Source organism: Carassius auratus, chromosome 17 (assembly GCF_003368295.1).
Source record: "Carassius auratus strain Wakin chromosome 17, ASM336829v1, whole genome shotgun sequence".
NCBI lineage: Eukaryota > Metazoa > Chordata > Actinopteri > Cypriniformes > Cyprinidae > Carassius > Carassius auratus.
The window spans coordinates 4,509,566-4,529,444 of NC_039259.1; the positions used below are offsets into that span (position 1 = coordinate 4,509,566).

The 19,879-nt window shown below is 36.0% G+C and overlaps 1 protein-coding gene across 3 annotated transcripts in view; it reads left to right on the plus strand.

Moving 5' to 3' along the window:
* Window positions 1–19,879, plus strand: part of prkd3 (protein kinase D3) — a 75,046-nt gene that overhangs the window by 46,607 nt on the left and 8,560 nt on the right. For 2 of the 3 annotated variants that reach the window (XM_026285363.1, XM_026285364.1), the window contains 8 exons: window positions 8,721–8,852; window positions 10,141–10,298; window positions 12,210–12,402; window positions 12,500–12,571; window positions 12,662–12,845; window positions 13,891–14,014; window positions 14,704–14,781; window positions 18,184–18,475. In XM_026285363.1, the coding sequence (XP_026141148.1) occupies window positions 8,721–8,852; window positions 10,141–10,298; window positions 12,210–12,402; window positions 12,500–12,571; window positions 12,662–12,845; window positions 13,891–14,014; window positions 14,704–14,781; window positions 18,184–18,475 (1,233 nt within the window). The remainder of the gene's footprint in view (window positions 1–8,720; window positions 8,853–10,140; window positions 10,299–12,209; window positions 12,403–12,499; window positions 12,572–12,661; window positions 12,846–13,890; window positions 14,015–14,703; window positions 14,782–18,183; window positions 18,476–19,879) is intronic. The other variant, XM_026285365.1, reaches the window with a different exon arrangement.

The window sequence follows — 19,879 nt, forward strand, 5'->3', positions numbered from 1 at the left end:
GCCCCTTCAGGCAAACGGTCTTGAGTGATGTTCGGGTCACGAACTAGTCACTCTTTTGAACCGGTTCATTTTGTTTAACTAGATTAAACCAGTTCACCAAATTTGACTGAATCGTCTGAAACAGTTCTCGACTCAAGTAGCATGGTTCAAAAGTAAAAAAAATAAAATAATGTATGTATATATATATATATATATATATATATATATATATATATATATATATATATATATATATATTAGGGCCGGGACTCGATTAAAAAAATTAATCTAATTAATTAGAGGCTTTGTAATTAATTAATCGAAATTAATCGCATTTTAATCGCAGATAAATATTTTGACCTGAGAACAGTGAGAAGTATTTTTTTTTTCACAATGGATTTACCATTGAATAATGACTGAATACATAACCTTAAGCAACAAAATATTGTTTATTTTTGTTCAACCAAGTCTAGCAGACCAGAGCAATTTTTTCCATGAAGTGTAGCAATAGCATATTTAGAAACAATTTAGAAATAGTACAGTTCAGAAATTCAGGAAGCTTATAGGTGCTGGAACCTTCTGTAAAGTGTTTTTTTTTTTTTTTTTTTTTTTTATTAAAACACAATACTGTCAATTACATTCAGAACATTGGAAACACTGACTATTAGGAAACATCTCTCTGTTGCTTCAGAGGCCATAACATACTAAGTCCAACTCTCAATAACCTTGGCCAAAACAATAAAGAGTTCAACATAAACTGGCAGTTGCACCAACAAAATAATACAAAGTTCAACATAAAGTGTAAAGTCCACGCTAGCTGCTATATGTTTTGCGTTGAGGTGATACTTGAGGCTAGATGTGCTGCTGCGGTGATATGCGAACGCTAGTTGGTGCTCCAGTATAATCGGTCCCGCCGAAACGCATCCAGTGAGAAACGTTCCGGGGTGCAAAAATAAGTTATTAAAAATGCTGGATTTTTTTTTTTCTGTAATTAATTAATCTTAGTTAACGCATTATTGTTTGTGTAATTAATTAATCTTAGTTAACGCGTTATTGTTTGTGTAAGTAATTAATTAAAGTCCCGGCCCTAATATATATATATATATATATATATATATATATATATATTAGTGCTGTCAATCGATTAAAAAAAATTAACTAATTAATCGCACAATTTTTTAAAATTAATCGCGATTAATCGCGATTAATCGCAATTAAAAGACTGAACCTTTTTGGATATGTAAATGTAAAATGTAAATAATTAATGTAAACTCAAGACAAAGAAACTATTTAAATTCAAAATATGATTGTTTATTGGAATTTTTGTTTAACTTGTAACACAGATTTTCTCATGTAAACAACATACCTGCAATAAACCATCAATATCCTCCAAATTAACTGTTGGCTTGAAAGCCATATTTATTACAGAAATAAAAACACAGGCATGTAAGTACCATTTGAATTTCAAAACAATCAATGCCAATAAAAAACAAAAATGATTTCCATGTTGAATTCTAAGTGGACTGCAAAAAAATTCCAAAGTATAGTCATTGCCAGTGCTTTAAGTGGGCCAGTACGCACAGGCACCACTTCCAAATATAGCTCTTGAGCGTACCGCCACCTCTCCGTGCGCCCAGAACGTGCTTGTAGCGTACCGGTACGCTCATTTGGACATCTGTTTTAATAGAGGTTTTAATCTTTTACCTGCACTGCCGATTTTCAGAGCGCCCTTCACAATGCAAGCTTCCTAATTCATCCCACCCAGAGCAGAAACTACATTACCCATTCACCCTTAAGTTATACAAGTGAATAGCGCATGTGTCGCTTTTCCCACTGTTAAGTGTCAACAACTCAACGTGGCCGGAGAAGGTGTGTGAAACTCGTTGTGAATTATACTAAAGCAAAATCTTGAGTATTTATTGTCTGATAAACATTAAAAACTGTCTGCGGAGGTTGAGTCGTCCTGCAGCCCCCGCTGGCTGCTCATTGGCTGCAGCATCTTTTTTCTAAGTTCTAAAAAAATACCATAGACGGCAAGGCACAAATTTAGATATTTATCTAATTAATCTATAGCCTATGCACAAAGACAATATGATCTTTTTGTCCCCTTTTTGTTTTAAAGCATGATGAAGAGAGAGAGCGCAAGTTGCTGCAGCTGCGAGGAGGACAGTGATGCACGCGTACAGGAGTGATTGACAGTTCGCGGCACTGTGTACAAAAAATACTCCGCTACACAATTATTTCGTTATTTCGTTTAAGCTTATTAACGTTAGCGTTACAGAAAGGTCTGATTTACGCACTGTTACAGTCATTGTTTTGTTTTTTTTTAAACAATGACATTTGAGTTCATGATTTTAATGTTGCTGTTTCTTGTGGCAGACTAAATGAAGAGTAATGTTTCTTGTGGCAGACTAAATGAAGAGTAATGTTTCTTGTGGCAGACTGAAGAGTAATCCGGCAGAGTTTTATACTGAAACTTTCCGTCTAAAAGTCCTTCCTTGGTCTTATCCATATTTCTTTGCACGTTGAAGACACATAGGCCACAACTGGAAATAAAAAAAACTGCAACCGCGTTAATTGCGTTATTTTTTTTTAACGCGTTAAATATTTCAAATTAATCGAATGCGTTAACGCGCTAATTTTGACAGCACTAATATATATATACATTTTTTTTCATATATATATATATATATATATATATATATATATATATATATATATATATATATATATATATATATATATATATATATATATATACATTTTATATATATATATACATTTTATATATATATATATATATATATATATATATATATATATATATATATATATATATATATATATATATATGCGTGCTTACTGTACGACTCCTGTACGCCACGGCAATCGTCTTCATCTTGATTGCTGTCTTCAGCAATCAAAACTTTACTGGCAAGACTGGTTACCAAATCTAGAAACCGTAGTTTGCGTCTCATCTGGCCATACAGTGGTGGGATGTGTTGACAATCTGTTCTAGGGCTGTCACTTTTGTGAAAAAAATCTTTTTCGATTTTTAAGACATAAGTGTTCATTGAATCGATTGTAAAATCGATTTTCCATGTCTAAAAAGATGTTTCCTTTTTCAACGTCAAATAACGGACGAACGTAAAGAGAGCGCTGGAAATGCACAAGTCAGCAATATTTCTTATTTCACTAGTTCACGCTTACATATAATTAATTGAGGTATGGTATGCGAATTTGGCGTGCTGTCCGGGGAAGGGCTCCGAGCTCGTGAATGGCCCGAACCTAGAGTGCCCCCCCCCCCTTCCCCGTCTATTTATAAAATGAACTCGAAGTGAGGAGATGAGGTGGAGGAGGGATGCTGATAAACCCTCAATGGATAGAGGTAAGTCAGCGATATTTATACTATGGGATTGATTACTTGATTATGGTCCACCTGTGTTGGTTAGGCTAAGTATCTGACGCGCTCCTCCCGAATCTTATTAATAAAATTACATTTATTGGCATGAAGTTTCATGCAGAATAACAAACAGCAACAGGAGTGCAACATTCTCGAGTCGTGGCCCTGCCACCGAAAATGCACGCTCCCCTCTTCATTTGAATAAGTGCTTTTTGTAAACAGGTATTTATTAAATTATTTTATTTAATGAAGTGCAACCCTTGATTGAAAGAATGTATGTTATTTGGTTGGTAACTGCATGCATATACTTCGCAGTATACATTTTTTGTAGTCAATTCATTAAATCCACCATCGAACGGATTATAGCCTACTCTAGAAAAAAAAACTAACACCCAGTATAATTCATTACTAAGTCAGTGTGTGTTTTGTTTGTTGTCAGCTGTACACAAGAGTGAACAAGTGGCAGATACATAGGGCTGATTCACTCAATCTTGTGTACTTTAATGGCACTTCTGTACCCGAATGAAAAGTATGGGCAGACTTTGTTTTATAGTTTAATATTTTGAGCTGATTTAAAGTTTCGATGGAGTCAGTCTTGGGTCCAAATCTGGACCACTGTCTGTAAGTTGATAACTTCTGGTTTAGACAAAACAAACGAATATGCTTTCACACACTGACCCTCAATATTGTCTTGTCTTTCTCTTCCTTGTATCCACACTCTGCATCTTTTTGTTGGATCTCAGCTCAAAGGCAAAAGCTTGTTTTTGTTGCAGTAGGTGACGGTCGTGCTTCTGCTGAGAAGAAGCAGGGGTTGTGGAGGGCAGATCTGGTTCAGGGAACAGCAGGACGCCGATCACTCGGAGCATTTGTCTGTGATGGTGTGTTGTTGGGATCTGCTGCATTGGACATTGCCGTTCTGTCCTTGTGCTGTGTATTCAAGTGGAGTATCAAACTCTTATCTGTGTATTTTGGTTTGATTTCAAGTTCAGCAGTGGAACAGATCGCACTTTATTTGAGGAATTCCTGAAACTGAATGTTTTCGAGGACTTTGAAGGAGTCTTTCTAAAAGAGTACGAGTTTAGACTTTATTAACAATGTTTGGATATTTTCCCTGAAGACTAATAGATGAGTTTTGAGATGCCGGGTTCCTTGTGTGTTATAATGTATGTAGTGTCTTCATGAATGGCTCATTATGCGTCTGTGTTCCAGCGCTCTGGACTGCTGCCTGCCATGTGATTCACTGCAAGCTCAAATGTTCTACTTTGTCTCTTTGATGTTCAAAAAGGAATGCACTTTTTTTCTTTCTCCTTACCCAGTTTGATTTGATCAAGTTTGAGATTCTTTGTTCCTTAAGTTTGTATCCTAACATCAGAGAATACGTTTTTTTTTTCAAGCTCGTGGTCAAAACAAACCACATTTGAAAATGCAGCCTTCTAATGGAGACAGTCAGTTAATTAAAGAACCATCATTGTTCAAAGAAGCAAATTGACATGAAAAAAATAAAATCCATTAAGACTTCTAGAGCATCTGCATTCTTCTGCCAATTTGAACAGTGTAGCGTAAAAAAAATAATATATATTTGCCATTGTCATAAGTGATGAATCACAAAAATTGTTGGAGAATGCAGTTGTAACTGTGCTATTTAACATGTCTTGACTCGTGATGAGTATTTGTTCATCACATTATGCAACACAGTTAAGTTATATGAAACATTACTATAGTTTATGGGCTGTGATATGCTTTGTGTCAATGTCCTATTCCTCCTGTCTGCAATAATGACCAGCTGACTCTACATTATTTCACTTATAACATGGCTACTCGCCAAAAAAAAAAAAAAAAAGAATTAGATTTAAACAGATTCGATTCCTTTGCTGGAGGTGACTCTGAATCTAGGGCTATTCAGAGTCGACTGCCCATTGCTACACTTTGTAGTGTTTTTCATAGCATTGAATACGTTCTATTTAATTAACATGATATTATCCAAATTAAGGGCTTTTTATTAGATACAAATCACATTAAATTCTTCATTTTTGTAAATTGTTCCATAATGTTGTTTTGAATTGAATCATGACCAAAGTTACGATTTTACAATGGAATAATGGAGTAAATAATCAAATTATCCAATCAGATTTCTATACTATCAGATTAAATTGTATGTTTTCTTGGTTAAAATTAATTATTAGAGTTGAACCTGAAAGAAACCTTGGAATTTTTTTTATTTTTATTTATATATAAAAAAGTTGGAATATGTACTTGGTAAAACATCAGATTTTCTATTCAAAGTCACAGAGAGTTTGAGTTGACCAACCACAAAAAATTCAGCAGAAGAACAAATCTAATGTAAATGTCTCCTAAGAAATGTATCTGTTCAGGGTCAGTTGAAACCAAAATTATACAGGACTTCCTTTAGATGATTTAGACTAATAATCTTACAGGTAACCCAAAGACTAGTTGATATGTAGTATTTGTTTGGGAGCATGTCTCATGTTCTGTCGACTGTGCACAAAGTCAATCAACTTTCAAGCATTCAATTCACTGTAATAAAGGTTTTTGTAAACACAGCTTTGTGGGGTTTTTTCCACTTCTGTTTGCAGCATAAAGGTGCTTCACAGTCAAGGTTTGAGTTTTGGAGAGCTAACCAAGTTCTTAGATACAATAAATGTAAAAACCTGAAATCAAGTCTTGAATTCTTTTAAATTCAGATTCAAAAAATTTCAAGCTGCAATAAACAAATAAACAAATACATAATATAATATAATATAATATAATATAATATAATATATTATAATATAATATAATATAATATAATATAATATAATATAATATAATATAATATAATATGCATTCCATAACCAATATTGTGACTTAAGTCCTCTTCTGTACTTTTGATCTGCTGTCAGATCACTTCCCTCCCATTCTGTCAAAAATCCTGGGAATGTTCACTACAAAGTCAATTTGGTGCTATATTAGATTGATGTCACATTGATGTTTGTAAATTTGTTGGGTGTCAAACTGACCTTACTGAATGTTTTGCTCTTATGCCACAAAACGAGGGAAAAAGGTAGGAACTCCAGTAAGTAACTTCAGTGAAAACTGGGTGTGCACTTACAGTTTGTCAAAATATTTGCTCATAATTGTAAGAAAAACCATCCACCTGTGACACAGTGACAGAGATCTAGGACACAGTTTATCTCTTTTCTTTTTTTATCTTTCAGAAATGGGCGATTGCACGTTGTTTGCCATGCACCAAATGTTTTTTGATCATATACTTTCATTTTAGCAGTGCATTCATGTACTTGGCAGATGCTTTCTCACTCACTGACTGAAAATGTTAATGGTGTATGCATGTATCAGACTAAACCATGTGACAGACATTTCTAGCCTTCTTTCTACAGGCACCCATCAAAAGGTTTCCCTATATATATATATATATTTGCAGTTCAGAGTCAAGCTGCTTTGTTGCTGACCAATGATAAAAGACATTTCTAGGTTTTGCTTCCTTTTTAGTATCCATTTTAGGTAACTATCTTTTTTTTCGTCTTATAAAATAATCCATTACTTTGTAATGTTCATGTAAAATACATGAAAAGAACTCATGAAGACTGAAATGTCTGAATAAATCTGAACTTAAAAAAAACTCAAACAAATGCAGACCTTTTTGTTAATCTGTTTGTCAGATTAGATCAAGAGTGATTCTGGCATCATTAGTTCTCTAAACAAAGTAATAGCTGACATGTTATCAGTAATCAGTTGTGCAGTAATCTTCATTGCTAGATAAGGATTTATCAGTCATATTCTACTGGGGCACAGCAATATTTCCCAGTAAAAAGGCCTCAGAGCAGTAATACGGAGTTGCCAGTGCAGTCAGTTTGTGTGCTACTCAAGTCTGCCAGTCGTGTATTAAGGTAAAACCACAACCCATAAAACAGGAACTGCAGAAGCAGCTGAAGTGGCATGTTGTTTCACAGCCTTACATGTTGACTTTCTTGTTACACACATGAAGTTATGTTCTCTCATTCTCTGATTCATCCTGGTGAATCATCCAAATGTACTCATTCCGGTCTGAGTCACATCAGTTTATCACTGACCCTGGATCAGACTAAAGGACAGCCTTGTGTAGTTACGTCTGATGGTTTGCCTTCAGGAGATGAAACTGCTCATCACTCATTGGTCTGTAGAGGGTGTTTTCACACTTGGTTCACTTTCCTAATCCAAACCAGAGTTTGATTGTTTTCCCCCTCCCGCTGCTCCTGTCGAACTGTAGGGCTTAAAGTTCTCCGGCACCGTGCTGGATTTCCGGTGTGCATTGTTTAATCCTACATAAAATTAAATTAAATTAAATTAAATTTTAAAAAATCTTGTTGATTATCCATGCGTTCGCCTACCAATGGTATGAGAGGTGCAACTTTCACTCTCAACCAAACTAACATTAGTAGCCAGTCAGAATTTTTTGCTTTTATAAACACGAGACACGCATAATAGTATCCAATTGCAGAGTCGCAGCCCTAATGAATGGAGAAGCGTGACAAAAAGCTCTAAAGCGAAATTGTCAAATATTTCCATAGCACGTATTTCCATAGAAAACCTCATTATAAAGCAGCGGAGCTTTGTAAACAGCTCAGAGTAATCATGTCATCTCCATAAGAATGATATGATTGCCAACACATATTTACCGGGATTTCTGAAAAGATCCTGTTCACACATGATCTATTACGACAGCTCAGGAGAAAGAGGCAAATGCATAACATTGCTCTCTGCACTTTTATATATTAAAGTTTGTAAACCTTTGTCTTGTTTACAAAGCTTCGGTAACGTCACTTATGTACCGCAAGTGATCTAAAGAACGGTGAAGGCGAACAGAAATGAGATATACAGCTCTCTGTTTGTAGCACGTCAGGAAAATGAAATGGCGATTCACTTCAGTGATTTAGTATGATTGCATTCACATCAGCATGAACCGTACTAGAGAACCGTACCCCAGAGCACCCTTTTTGAGCAGACTCGGGTACGGTTCGTGGGTGCGCACCCGAGGTCAGAAGAGAGAGTACACATCATCCAAACGAACCGAACTCTGATGTCGATCAAACCCAGCTGCACACCAAAAGCACCCTAAAACAAGGTTGAACCATCTGTCATAAACATATAAAACAAGCAGATTCCTTGTTCTTTGGAATGTTAAACATTATGACTAATTATATGCTGCTAATGCTGACTTGTGTTTTATTTGTATCCTGTTCTTTTGTTTCATTTCGTTTTCATTTGTATTATGTTGCCCAGTGTTTTGTTGCATCATCCATTCTTTGCCTGAGTTTTCCTTTAAGTTGCGTTTTGATTACAGCTCAAGCTACAGTTGAAGACTTCCAGATCCGACCACATGCGCTTTATGTCCACTCCTACAAAGCGCCCACCTTCTGTGACTACTGCGGAGAGATGCTGTGGGGACTCGTCCGACAGGGCCTCAAATGTGAAGGTATGTCCTTATTAAGCAGGCAAAACCGTTTTCAACATTGATAATATGTTTGTGGAAATCATGAAACTTTATTTAAATTTTATTTACATTTTTTTTTATTTGAGTTCTATGATGAATTGAAAGGTCAAAAGAACAGCATTTATATGAAATCAAAATCTTTTGTAAAGTTATATATGTATATACACATATAATGCTTCTTTTTTTATTTTTTTTATCTTAACCCAAACTTTTGAATGACAGAATATTTAGCATTAGGGATTTTTTTCAACAGTGATAATAATAAGAATGTTTCTGAATTGTGACACTGAAGACTGTTGAAAATTCAGCATTGATCACAGGAATCAATTACATTTTGAAATATATTTCTGACGAAAACAATTATTTTACCTTCTATGAAATATTTCATTTTTTACTGTATTTTTAATTGAGTAAATGCAGTCTTGGTGAGCAGAAAAGAGTCTTAAAAACTTTAAAGAAATGTAATTCTTATTTCTTTCAAACTTTTCACAGTTTTTTTCTTTTTTGTGTGTGTGTATTTGCCATATGAGTAAAATAAATTAATGAAAATTCCATAATGAAGTATTGACTGACTAAAATAACAGCAGCATAAAAGAGCACTTTGTAAAAGAACTGAATCTAGGTATTGTTGTGGATCTCAGTGAGTCTGAGACTGCTTTAGAGATCTGTGATGGAGTCTGACTGGAGGCCATGGATTCAGACATGCGGAGCGATGTGTCAGTGCTGCCGTCGCTTCGGCTTTGAACTTGAAATCAGGGGCTGTCTGAATGAAACCCAGTGTTTCTGCCAAGCGCTGGATGTGACAATCAAAAGCTGCATGAAGATTATGGGCTCCAGTTGGAAGAAGCCACACTGATGGATACAAGCTGTTCATATAGAGACGCATGCTAAACCACTTTAGAATTTAAACTGTTGTGAATGTGATTTAGAAAAGTAAAAAATAATAATAATCTAAAATCCCCACCCAGTCCTCAGGAGATTCATTTGGATTCTGAGTAGGTATCTAAACATGTTGAAGTGCCCAGATGTTCTCTGAAAAGAGAAGCGGGAGCCCTCTGCTGGAGTTTAGGAGTAAAACTTTGATGGAATTAGCCTTGGGTTTGTCTGTGTGTCATCTTATCTTCAGTCCTTAAACCTTCTGCTTGATTTTGATCTTCTTGACCATTGACCTTATCTCTCATAATATTCTGATCTTGCTTTGAACCAAATCCAAGGCTTTTTTTTCCCTGACGCTAATCCTGAACACTAAAGTTTCTTTGTGGATTTTTAGGATGTGGCCTGAACTATCACAAGCGATGCGCCTTTAAGATCCCTAACAACTGTAGCGGTGTAAGGAAAAGACGTCTTTCTAATGTGTCTCTGCCCGGCCCGTCGCTGTCTGTTCCTCGTCCTGCTCCTGCAGAGCATGCTGTCGTGAGCCTGGAAGAGGTGAGGAAGGATTTCATTCAACATTTGCATTCATTTTTTTTATTATTATTATTTATTTTGCACACTATTTTTAGGTTTTAAAATGATATGACATAGATCTTTCATTATTTGTTTGGTTTTAAATAGTACAAAAAATATTTGGACAATTTTTGTATAACTACACCTGTGATGGAGCTTCTAGCTTACCGGCGTAAACTGATTTCATAGATTTACAGACAATCTTTTTAAAAGCATTTTCCAAATTTCAACCAAAAGTATGTATTTAATAGTATAAACCAAAATGGTTAGATTAGATCGTGAGATGTGACCCTGGAGCACAAAACTAGTCATAAATAGCACTGGTTTATTTCTAGCAATAACCAACAATACATTGTATGGATCAAAATGATCAATTTTTCTTTTATGCCAGAAATAATTAAGATATTAAATAAAAATCATGTTCCATAAATATATTTTGTATATTTTCTACCGTAAATGTATCAAAACTATTTTTTTTATTATTATTAATATGCATTGCTAAGAGCTTCATTTGGACAACTTCAGAGGTGATTTTCTCAATATTTAGATTTGTTTACACCCTCAGATTCCAGATTTTCAAATAGTTGTATCTCTGACAAATATTGTCTGATCATAACAAACCATTCATCGATGGAAAGCTCATTTATTCAGCTTTCAGATCTAAAAAATGACCTTTATGATTGGTTTTATTGTCCATGCGCACATATAGTCTAGTGTACTTTGAGGTCTGGTATAAAGCAGTGAAATTGCATACTCTTTGGATGTGTCATAAATATCCAAATACTTTTTATGCTTCACTTGTTATTAGTTTATATTTATAGTTTATATTTACCAAAATGTCTTGAAAGATATGCATTGTTTTAGAGCGGTCACCTCATATCAGTCCAAACCCAAACACGGCAAGTACATGGTGTCCTTTTAGTTGTACACTCTACTTTTGCTTGTATGTTATGCTTATTTGATTTCAAATCAACTCCTCTGGAGGCCTGACATTGTATTTGCTGTCCCTGCCAACCCATAGAGTTGTATTTAAAATGTTGTGAAATATCACAAACTTAGCTCTTTACATCTGACAGCTCTTTAGGCCTCAAGAAATGAGAGGGAAGAAAGTTATTTCGTTTTTGACCACTATAAAAAGGTCAGATCAATAATTTTCTGATTTTCTGAAATCCTCTGTGGTTGAGCAGCTTTTATTTGAACCGAGTGGACAGTTTCGAAACCTTCTTGAGAAGAAGCAATGCAATTCTCAGTTCTCTATTTGTTTTAAGTAATTAATCTGAGCTATCATTTCAGAATACAGTAAAGAAATGTGTGCTGTGAAGAACTGAATCATTAAAAATGATTTCTTCTGTGTTAGATTCATATAGATGGATATAGATGGCTGCTGTACTGTGTATTCTTGAATATGCATCTACTATGAAAGCACTAACGTTCAGTGGTTTGGGATGAGTAAGATATTTTTATTGAAAGAAGTCTCTTATGTTCATTAAGACTGCATTTATTTGTTTAATAATAAGTATGTGAAATATAGTTACAGTTTTCATAATTACACTTTTCTATTTGAATATATTGTAAAATGTCATTTTATATAGTGGTTCGCTGCTAAAGAAATATGTTTTATGTTATCCGTGTTGAAATCAGTTGAGCTGCTTAATGTTTTTGTAAAAACCATGATGTTTTTAACAGCATTTATTTGAAATTGAAAATGTTGTAACTGTAAAAATCTTTACAGTCACTTGTTAGTTGTTAGTTAAATGGATCCAAAAAGTATTAATTTCCAACAAAATCATACTTGTCATACTGCTCATAGTATGTCAGTGGTCTTCAGAGCAGTATGTACACAGTATGTGAATTAGAGTAGTCAGCTTTTTGTTTCCTTGTCTTCCGCTGCAGCAGCGCCCCCATCAGGAGCCAGGTAAGCGGATACCATCATGGAGCGGCCGGCCAATCTGGATGGAGAAGATGGTGCTGGGGCGGGTGAAGGTCCCTCACACCTTTGTCATTCACACCTACACCCGTCCCACCATCTGTCAGTTCTGCAAACGGCTGCTCAAAGGGCTTTTCCGCCAGGGCATGCAGTGCAAAGGTGAGTATCGCCGTTTTCCTTTACGCTTTCCCATACAGAAAACGATTCTAGACAAATGTAGAAAAACAAAGTGATCATGAGGCCTTTTCTTCACTAGACTGTAAATTCAATTGCCACAAGCGATGTGCTTCAAAAGTACCAAAAGACTGCCTTGGAGTCTTCAATGGAGGTATGCTCATGGTTTGAGCCACGTTCAACTAAAATGAAAAAGGTTCTAATAGAAACATGGTTAGGTAGGTTTACTGTATGTTTCTTTCAGAGCCGGCCAGCCCAGGTCCTGACTCTGATACCACGATGGAAGTCGACAGCAGTGATGTGAACAGTGATAGTAGTCGTGGTCTGGATGATTCAGAGGAACCTACCACTCCAGAAGACAAGATCTTCTTTATGGACTCCCCCTTCATGGACCGTGAGAAGGATGAAGAACCTGTGAAGACCATCAGGTATATGCTCTGTGGAATCGTAAAATGCCTACAAAACAACCACTGGCTCTTCACCCCTTTACCTAAATTCACTCCTTCAGACATATGTTCCTCTCCAGAAGCTTGCGTTCAGCATGCAAACGGCACATTCTAGTGCCAACCACAAAATGACTTCCACTGACTTTTACCTTAACTGTTCCCAACTCGATCCGAGCTAATGAAATGGCTACAATACATTTCTTCCATCGACATTTGACCCTCTAACACTAGCACTCTCTATTCTATTTCGATTTATTTAATTGTATAATTTTTATTTATAAAAAAAAACTTGACTCTAACATTTGCTCTCTCTATTCTGTTTTCTATTGTGTCTGCTCTTCTTTTTATTTCTTTAAAATTCTTGACCCTCTAACACTAACACTATTTCTATTCTATCTACTTGTTTTCTATTTATGTATTTAAAAAAAATGTCCCTCTAACACTAGCATTTTCTTTTCATTTTCTGTTCTATCTATTTGTTTTATTTTTGTTTTATTATAAAAAATCCTACATGTATGTGTACTGGATTAGACTAATTGAGATTTGTCACAGCATTTGTATATTGCTGCTTTTTAGTTTTTTAGATTTGTTTATATTCTCTTCATTTATAAGTAACTGATAAAGCTTGTAAAATATGCTAAATGTAAAATATTTTTAGGCACAAAGGGATAATTTACCCAAAAATGAAAATTGTCATCATTTACTCACGCTCAAGTTTTTACAAACCTATGAGTTTCTTTCTTTTGCTGTAGACAAAAGAAGACATTTAAGAGAATGTGGGTAACCAAACAGTTTCTGGTTTTTCTAACATAGTATTTCATCATACTGTGAAAGTCAGTGGGGACCAGCAACTTTTGGTTTGGTTTGGTTTGGTTTGAAAGTCATACATGTTGGGAATAACTTGAGGGTGAGTAAAAGATGAGAGAATTTTCATTTTGTGTGAGTCAAACCTCTAAATTCAGAAGTTGAGAGTTGAAATAGTCTTGATCAATGATCCACATCAGCCGTGTCTCATATCTTCTTGAAGCCCCTCTACCAGCACCAATATCCCCCTGATGCGTGTGGTCCAGTCCGTCAAACACACCAAGAGGAGGAGCTCCACTGTGGTCAAAGAAGGATGGATGGTGCACTACACCAGTCGAGACAACCTTGTGAGATTTTATTTCATATTCACACTGTTTATGCATTTTGATAAGAAAGCATCTGCTAAGGGCATAACTGTTTTACAATGATATGACTACAATAAGAATTACTAACTACAACTGCTCCTTTCATGATATGGTAACTTTTCCATTAAAAACCTTCTTTTCGTTTGTGTGTGTGAGTGTGGGTGTGTGTGTGTGTGTAGTGTAGTGTGACAGAATGCTTCATTGCACTTTTTGTCATTGATTCTTTTTAGTGAATTGTTTGTTTGGTCAGTTTATGTTTATGTTGAGCTGATCTGAGTCATCAGTAAGGATCCCAGAGCTCTCTTTGTGTCATTTTAAGTCCTTTTTGTTGTTGCAATAACTATGTAGTTGAATACTGATGTTTTAGCTCTACTGTTTCAATGCTGTTGCTCTAAAGACAGATAAATAATGGCTATGATTTATTAAATTATATAATCCAATGCAATATTTTTGTGAAATTTGCCTCGTAGTTATTTATTTCTGTTGTTTCAAACCTGCATGATCTTCTATTTCTTGAAGGCAAAGTGCAGTTTCATATAATAAGTAGCCTTTACCTTACACTAAGACTTCTTGATGGCTTCTTAATTTGCATTAAATGCCCTTTATATCAATATGTGTTTTCTCACAACTTTCCTGAGTTTTGAATTGAGTCAAACCTGTTTTGTCCGCAGAGAAAGAGACACTACTGGAGACTGGACAGCAAGAGTCTGACTCTGTTTCAGAATGACTCAGGAGCCAAATTTTACAAAGTACGTATTCAATACTTCTTCTATTTCCTGTTATAAGTATTCTACTTATATTTACTAAAACAACTGTCGAGGTTCATGTTTAAATGTTCAAATAAATATTCTCTGTTGATGAAAAAGAAAATTGACATTTCTGTGTATATTTGAATGTTATCGAGAACAACCTTTAGAATAACCCCAGAAATCATAATATTGCTCATATACTCGTAACGAAACTGATTATACTGCAGTCCTCCTTTGATCTTTGTAATGTCAAAACATTATAATGAATTGCTCATCTAGAGCATTTGACACAGCTAAAGGCTGTAGTATTTTCCCCTCTCACATTCACCGCTGAGGTGTCTGGCAAGTACCACAGAATACCCCTCCTCCTCTGCTTCAGCTTGAGCTAAAAGACACTCAGTAAGAGGCAGGAAGTGTATCAAACACTGTGTAGTTCAAGTCAAGTCACCTTTATTTATATAGCACTTTTAACCATATAGATTGTAACAAAGTAACTGAACAGCATTAAATAGGAAAATAGTGTGTAGTTATATGGTTAATGCAACTGTACTACTGCATTGAAAAATAGAATCATTTTATTCTGGGACGTGGAATAGTATCACTATATCTCTGTGTTGTATCATACAGTAAGTGTTCGTACAGGTTTGCTCAGCGTTACAGCAAATTTGGTGGCAGATCATTTAAATGCTTTACTTTTTTCTAAAAAACGTTTATTTTGAATGCGATTAATCATATTACAGTTATTATATATGTGGGTGGGTGTGTACATGTATATGTATATATTTCCGTTGTGCTCCAATTATTCATACCCTTGGTAAATATGACTTAAAAGGCTGTGAGAATAAAACTGCATCATTAATCCTTTTTATCTTTTGTTTTTAAAAATGTACAAAAACGCAACCTTTCACTGGAGGAAAATTATTTAAAATGTTGGGGGGGGGGTCTCATTATGAAATTAATGTTTGTAATTAATCCCTTTTATTCAATACTTTTTGCAACATCTATTTGCTAAGATAACAGCTCTGAGGTTTCTCCTGTAATGCCTGAAGAGTTTCGAGAACATCTGACGAGAGATCAGAGACCGTTCCTTCATCCAGAATCTCTCCAGACCCTTTAGATTCCCAGCTCCATGTGTTGGTGGTGCTTCAGTTCACTCCTCTCATTTTCTACAGGTTCAGGTCGGAGAACTGGGACAGCCATTGCAGAAGCTTGTTTTCGTTCTCAGTTACCTATTTTTGTTTTGATTTTAGTTTGTTTGTGGATCATTGTCCTGTTGGAAGATCCAACCATGGCACATTATAAGATTTCTAGCATGGATAGTCAGTGTTACATTTTTTATCAGTTGGTAACAAATCTGTGATGCCATCTATCTGAACAATATACACAGGACTCCTGGCAGAAAAACAGGCCCACAACATTATGCAAACAGCAGTATATTTCAGTATATAAAAAGCTCCCTTTTTTAGTTCTATCTGACCATAGAAGCCAGTCCGGTTTGAATTTCCAGTTTCCAATTTTATTTTCATATTTTTTATTTTTTAGCCTTTCTTACACGAAGACTCAACTTTTTTATTGCAGCTCTCCACCTGTGATCCTTGGAGAGACTTTGGCCACTCACATTATCCTCCTCATCTTGCTTTCAGACAAAATAGCCCCACGTCTTCTTTCATGGAGATTTGTAACATTTTCTGTTGAATGGAAATTCTTAATTATTGCCCTGATGGTGGAAATGGGAATTTTCAATGCTGTATTTGTGTAATGCCACCCAAATGTTCACGCACAGAAAGAAGGCATGGTTTCAGTAACCACAGTTAACACAATGCTGAAGCAGCCATGTCAGGGAGATGCTGTGTGTTTCTAGGTGAAAGCATTAGGACTTTATTTGGCCTTCTGAAAGTAGATGCATGTAGGAACCTTTTTAGATGAATTACAACAGAACAGTGACGCGTTTTATAGAAAACTGTTTTGTGACCCTTGGAGAGGAGGTAATTCTGACTTTGCTATGACAATGAGCCATGGTTATATCTTCAGAAACATTCACACATCTGGGGATTGGGGATATGAAGGTCATATTGCCATAATAAAATCAGTAGAAAATCGAAACATTTTAATGCTCATAGTTTTTTTTAAGAACGTGTGTGTTTCAGTGAATGTTTCTGTAGCAGCTCCAGTGTTCCCAGCTGTAAAACTAAAGTCAGGAAACCTCACCACCCTGGGTGAGACTTCAGGGTGTGTTTAAGACTGTTTTACACACCACTTTATTATCAGCTTGGCGCTCAGCTCGGATATTAAATTCTAAAACAGATCCTACTTCTTTGAAACCTTGTCAAGAATATATATGTCAGGCTTAGTTAGATTCACTATTACGAAAGCACTACATAGTTCAAAAGAATGACAGTTTGTTAATAAAAAACATTTCCATTTTTGTCCTTGACTTTATTGGAATGTTCTCAGTTTTTTCCACAATCAAACTAATCGTGAGGTAGTCAATAAGAAAAACACACTTCTCAGCACAATGAGTAAAGTATATGATTCCCAAAACAACCAATGCTTTATACTTAAACTATAGTGTAAGACATGATCATGCATTTGATTTTCATCTATAACTTCACAGAACCAGTCAGATTTGCACATTTGGAAATCATAGTGTTCTCTTTTGAAGATAGAAGCCCTGTACTTTTGGTTTTTTGGGGTAAGGGGGTTCCAGGCCTTTCTCGGGCTAACCACAGCCCACCTCCTTAAGTGTGACCACCTCCTACATAATGTATCGGTGGCTAGAGTAAGACTTGCTTGCACACTCATACACGTATGCACACAAGCGCTCCCCTGTAATCATGGAGCTCTTCATAGGGTTGGGTCACATGATTCACCCACCAGACCACAAGCACTTCATCTCATATTCAGAGCAGACCGCAGGCACAGCATTTGCGCTGATTGGCCACAGCTACTGTTTTTCCTGTCTCCTCTGAGAGCAAGTTTGGGGGCTGGACAGAAGGTGGACTCTTAAGAGACTGTCATAATCAGACTTGGCACATTAGGTCTGCGTCGTCAGTGAAGATCGAAGCTTTACCCTAGACTGCAGGCTTGGGCTGAATTCGCAGACATGTGATAAGGAACATTTCAGACTACCTTTTTGAACCTGGAGGAACCACATGGACTTGGAAAGGGACTGCCCTTTACTTCTCATCAGCGAGATCCTGGTCACTTTGACACCATAGAGTTGATTTTGAACACCATTTTATACTGGACTGGACGTTTTTTATTCAACACCACGTGGATTCATTTAATGACTCATTTCCAGACCCAAAGAGCAAATGCTAGGTTGTTTAATTGGTTAAACGATCTTATCTAGCTGACACTTGAGTCAGCGTCTAAATTTCTGACTCATTGTCTGACCTACAGGAGATTCCCCTGTCAGAGATCTTGCAGGTGGAGGTTGCGCGTGACTTCAGTAGTTTAGCCTTGGGGGGCAATCCGCACTGCTTCGAGGTCATCACTGCCACCATGGTGTACTATGTTGGTGAGAACACCGGCGGCCCCCACCTCCACATCCACAACCCTGCGCTGGCTGCCGGTGGCGTGGGGCTGGAGGTGGCCCAGGGCTGGGAGAGGGCCATCCGCCAGGCCCTGATGCCCGTTCCAGTAACACCACAGCCCAGTGTGGGCGCCGCTGCAGGACAGAGTAAAGATCACAGTGAGTAGCAAAGTCAGAGCTCTTTCATTTAAAAACATGTGAAGTGTATCTTCATTTTTATCCATGAAACAAAAAGGAGATATTTAACCGAATGCACATACTGCTCTTTTACATACAATTGGTAAATTATAAAAAAAATATATATATATATATATATATATATATATATATATATATATATATATATATATATATATATATATATAGTTTCCATATGATTAGTGTATATATATTTTTTTTATTTTATTTTGAAACTGTTTCACTCAGGAATTGCTAGTAAATTTCACAAAGAATAACAAAGAAACAGCAAGTAACACACTGAATGAAACTTGAAATTTTGAAGGAACAATATTTTCTTGTTGTGACTTAGTTTTATTTACAATTACAAAAAATATTTGTTTACAGTGATTGTTTTAAGCCATATAGAAAGACCAGGGATCTCATTTATAAACGTTGTGTTCACACAAAATGACATAAAAATATGCGTAAGCATAACCACGCACATATCTGGACTTATAAAAAATAAACTTACGGACAATTTAGACCATGCATACAAACTCTTTTGGAGTAAAGTATTGAAGTAAACTGTTTCCATTTCGATATGCATTCGCATTAAATATTCCACTCTCATTAATGGAGATAAGAACTGAAATTACAAGATTCATCACGCAGAAGTCAAACACAAAATATGTTAATTCAGACATAGCGAGGAGTGCTATAGGTGCACAATAATTCATAATAAAACTAAACTGCAGATCAAAAAATATTTTTAGTGAGAACAATGATCAATGATGTGCACTTCGATGTTATGCCGGACACTGCTGGATTCAGTGGTCGAACGGTCCATTGTCCATTTATTTAATAGGAACAATGATGATAGTTTACTGTACAATTGCATCTGCACAGAGGTGTTAATGTCATGTGAAGGCATTTCCACAACATTATGAAAAATCACACTGTATTTATTTATTTTTTTTAATGCACGATCACTTTTTAATTTCTAGAATTGCGATCACACATAGGCCTACTCATTTTATACCAGCGGTTCTCAATTCCAGTCCTCGGGTCCCCTTGCGCTGCACATTTTGAATGTTTCTCTTTTGCATCAGAGGTTTGTTCCATTCGAACATAAGTGCCCTGCGAAGTGGACATCACAGGATATTTCACCATGATTCTAGTTCGAATCCAACGTATATGTTCCATTTAAAGTGCATTGAAGTGTGTGAGACGTGAATGAGTTGTCACACTTGTCCGTGTGAAGACGTTGTGCAGTGCAAATCCGTGAATTAATGTTCCGAAGTGAAGTAAACTCAGGGAATAGGGAGCAATCAACACTGTGTAGGGACCATGTCAACGGGAACACGGTTCATGCAAGGAGCTCATTTTAAACGAGCTGATTATTTG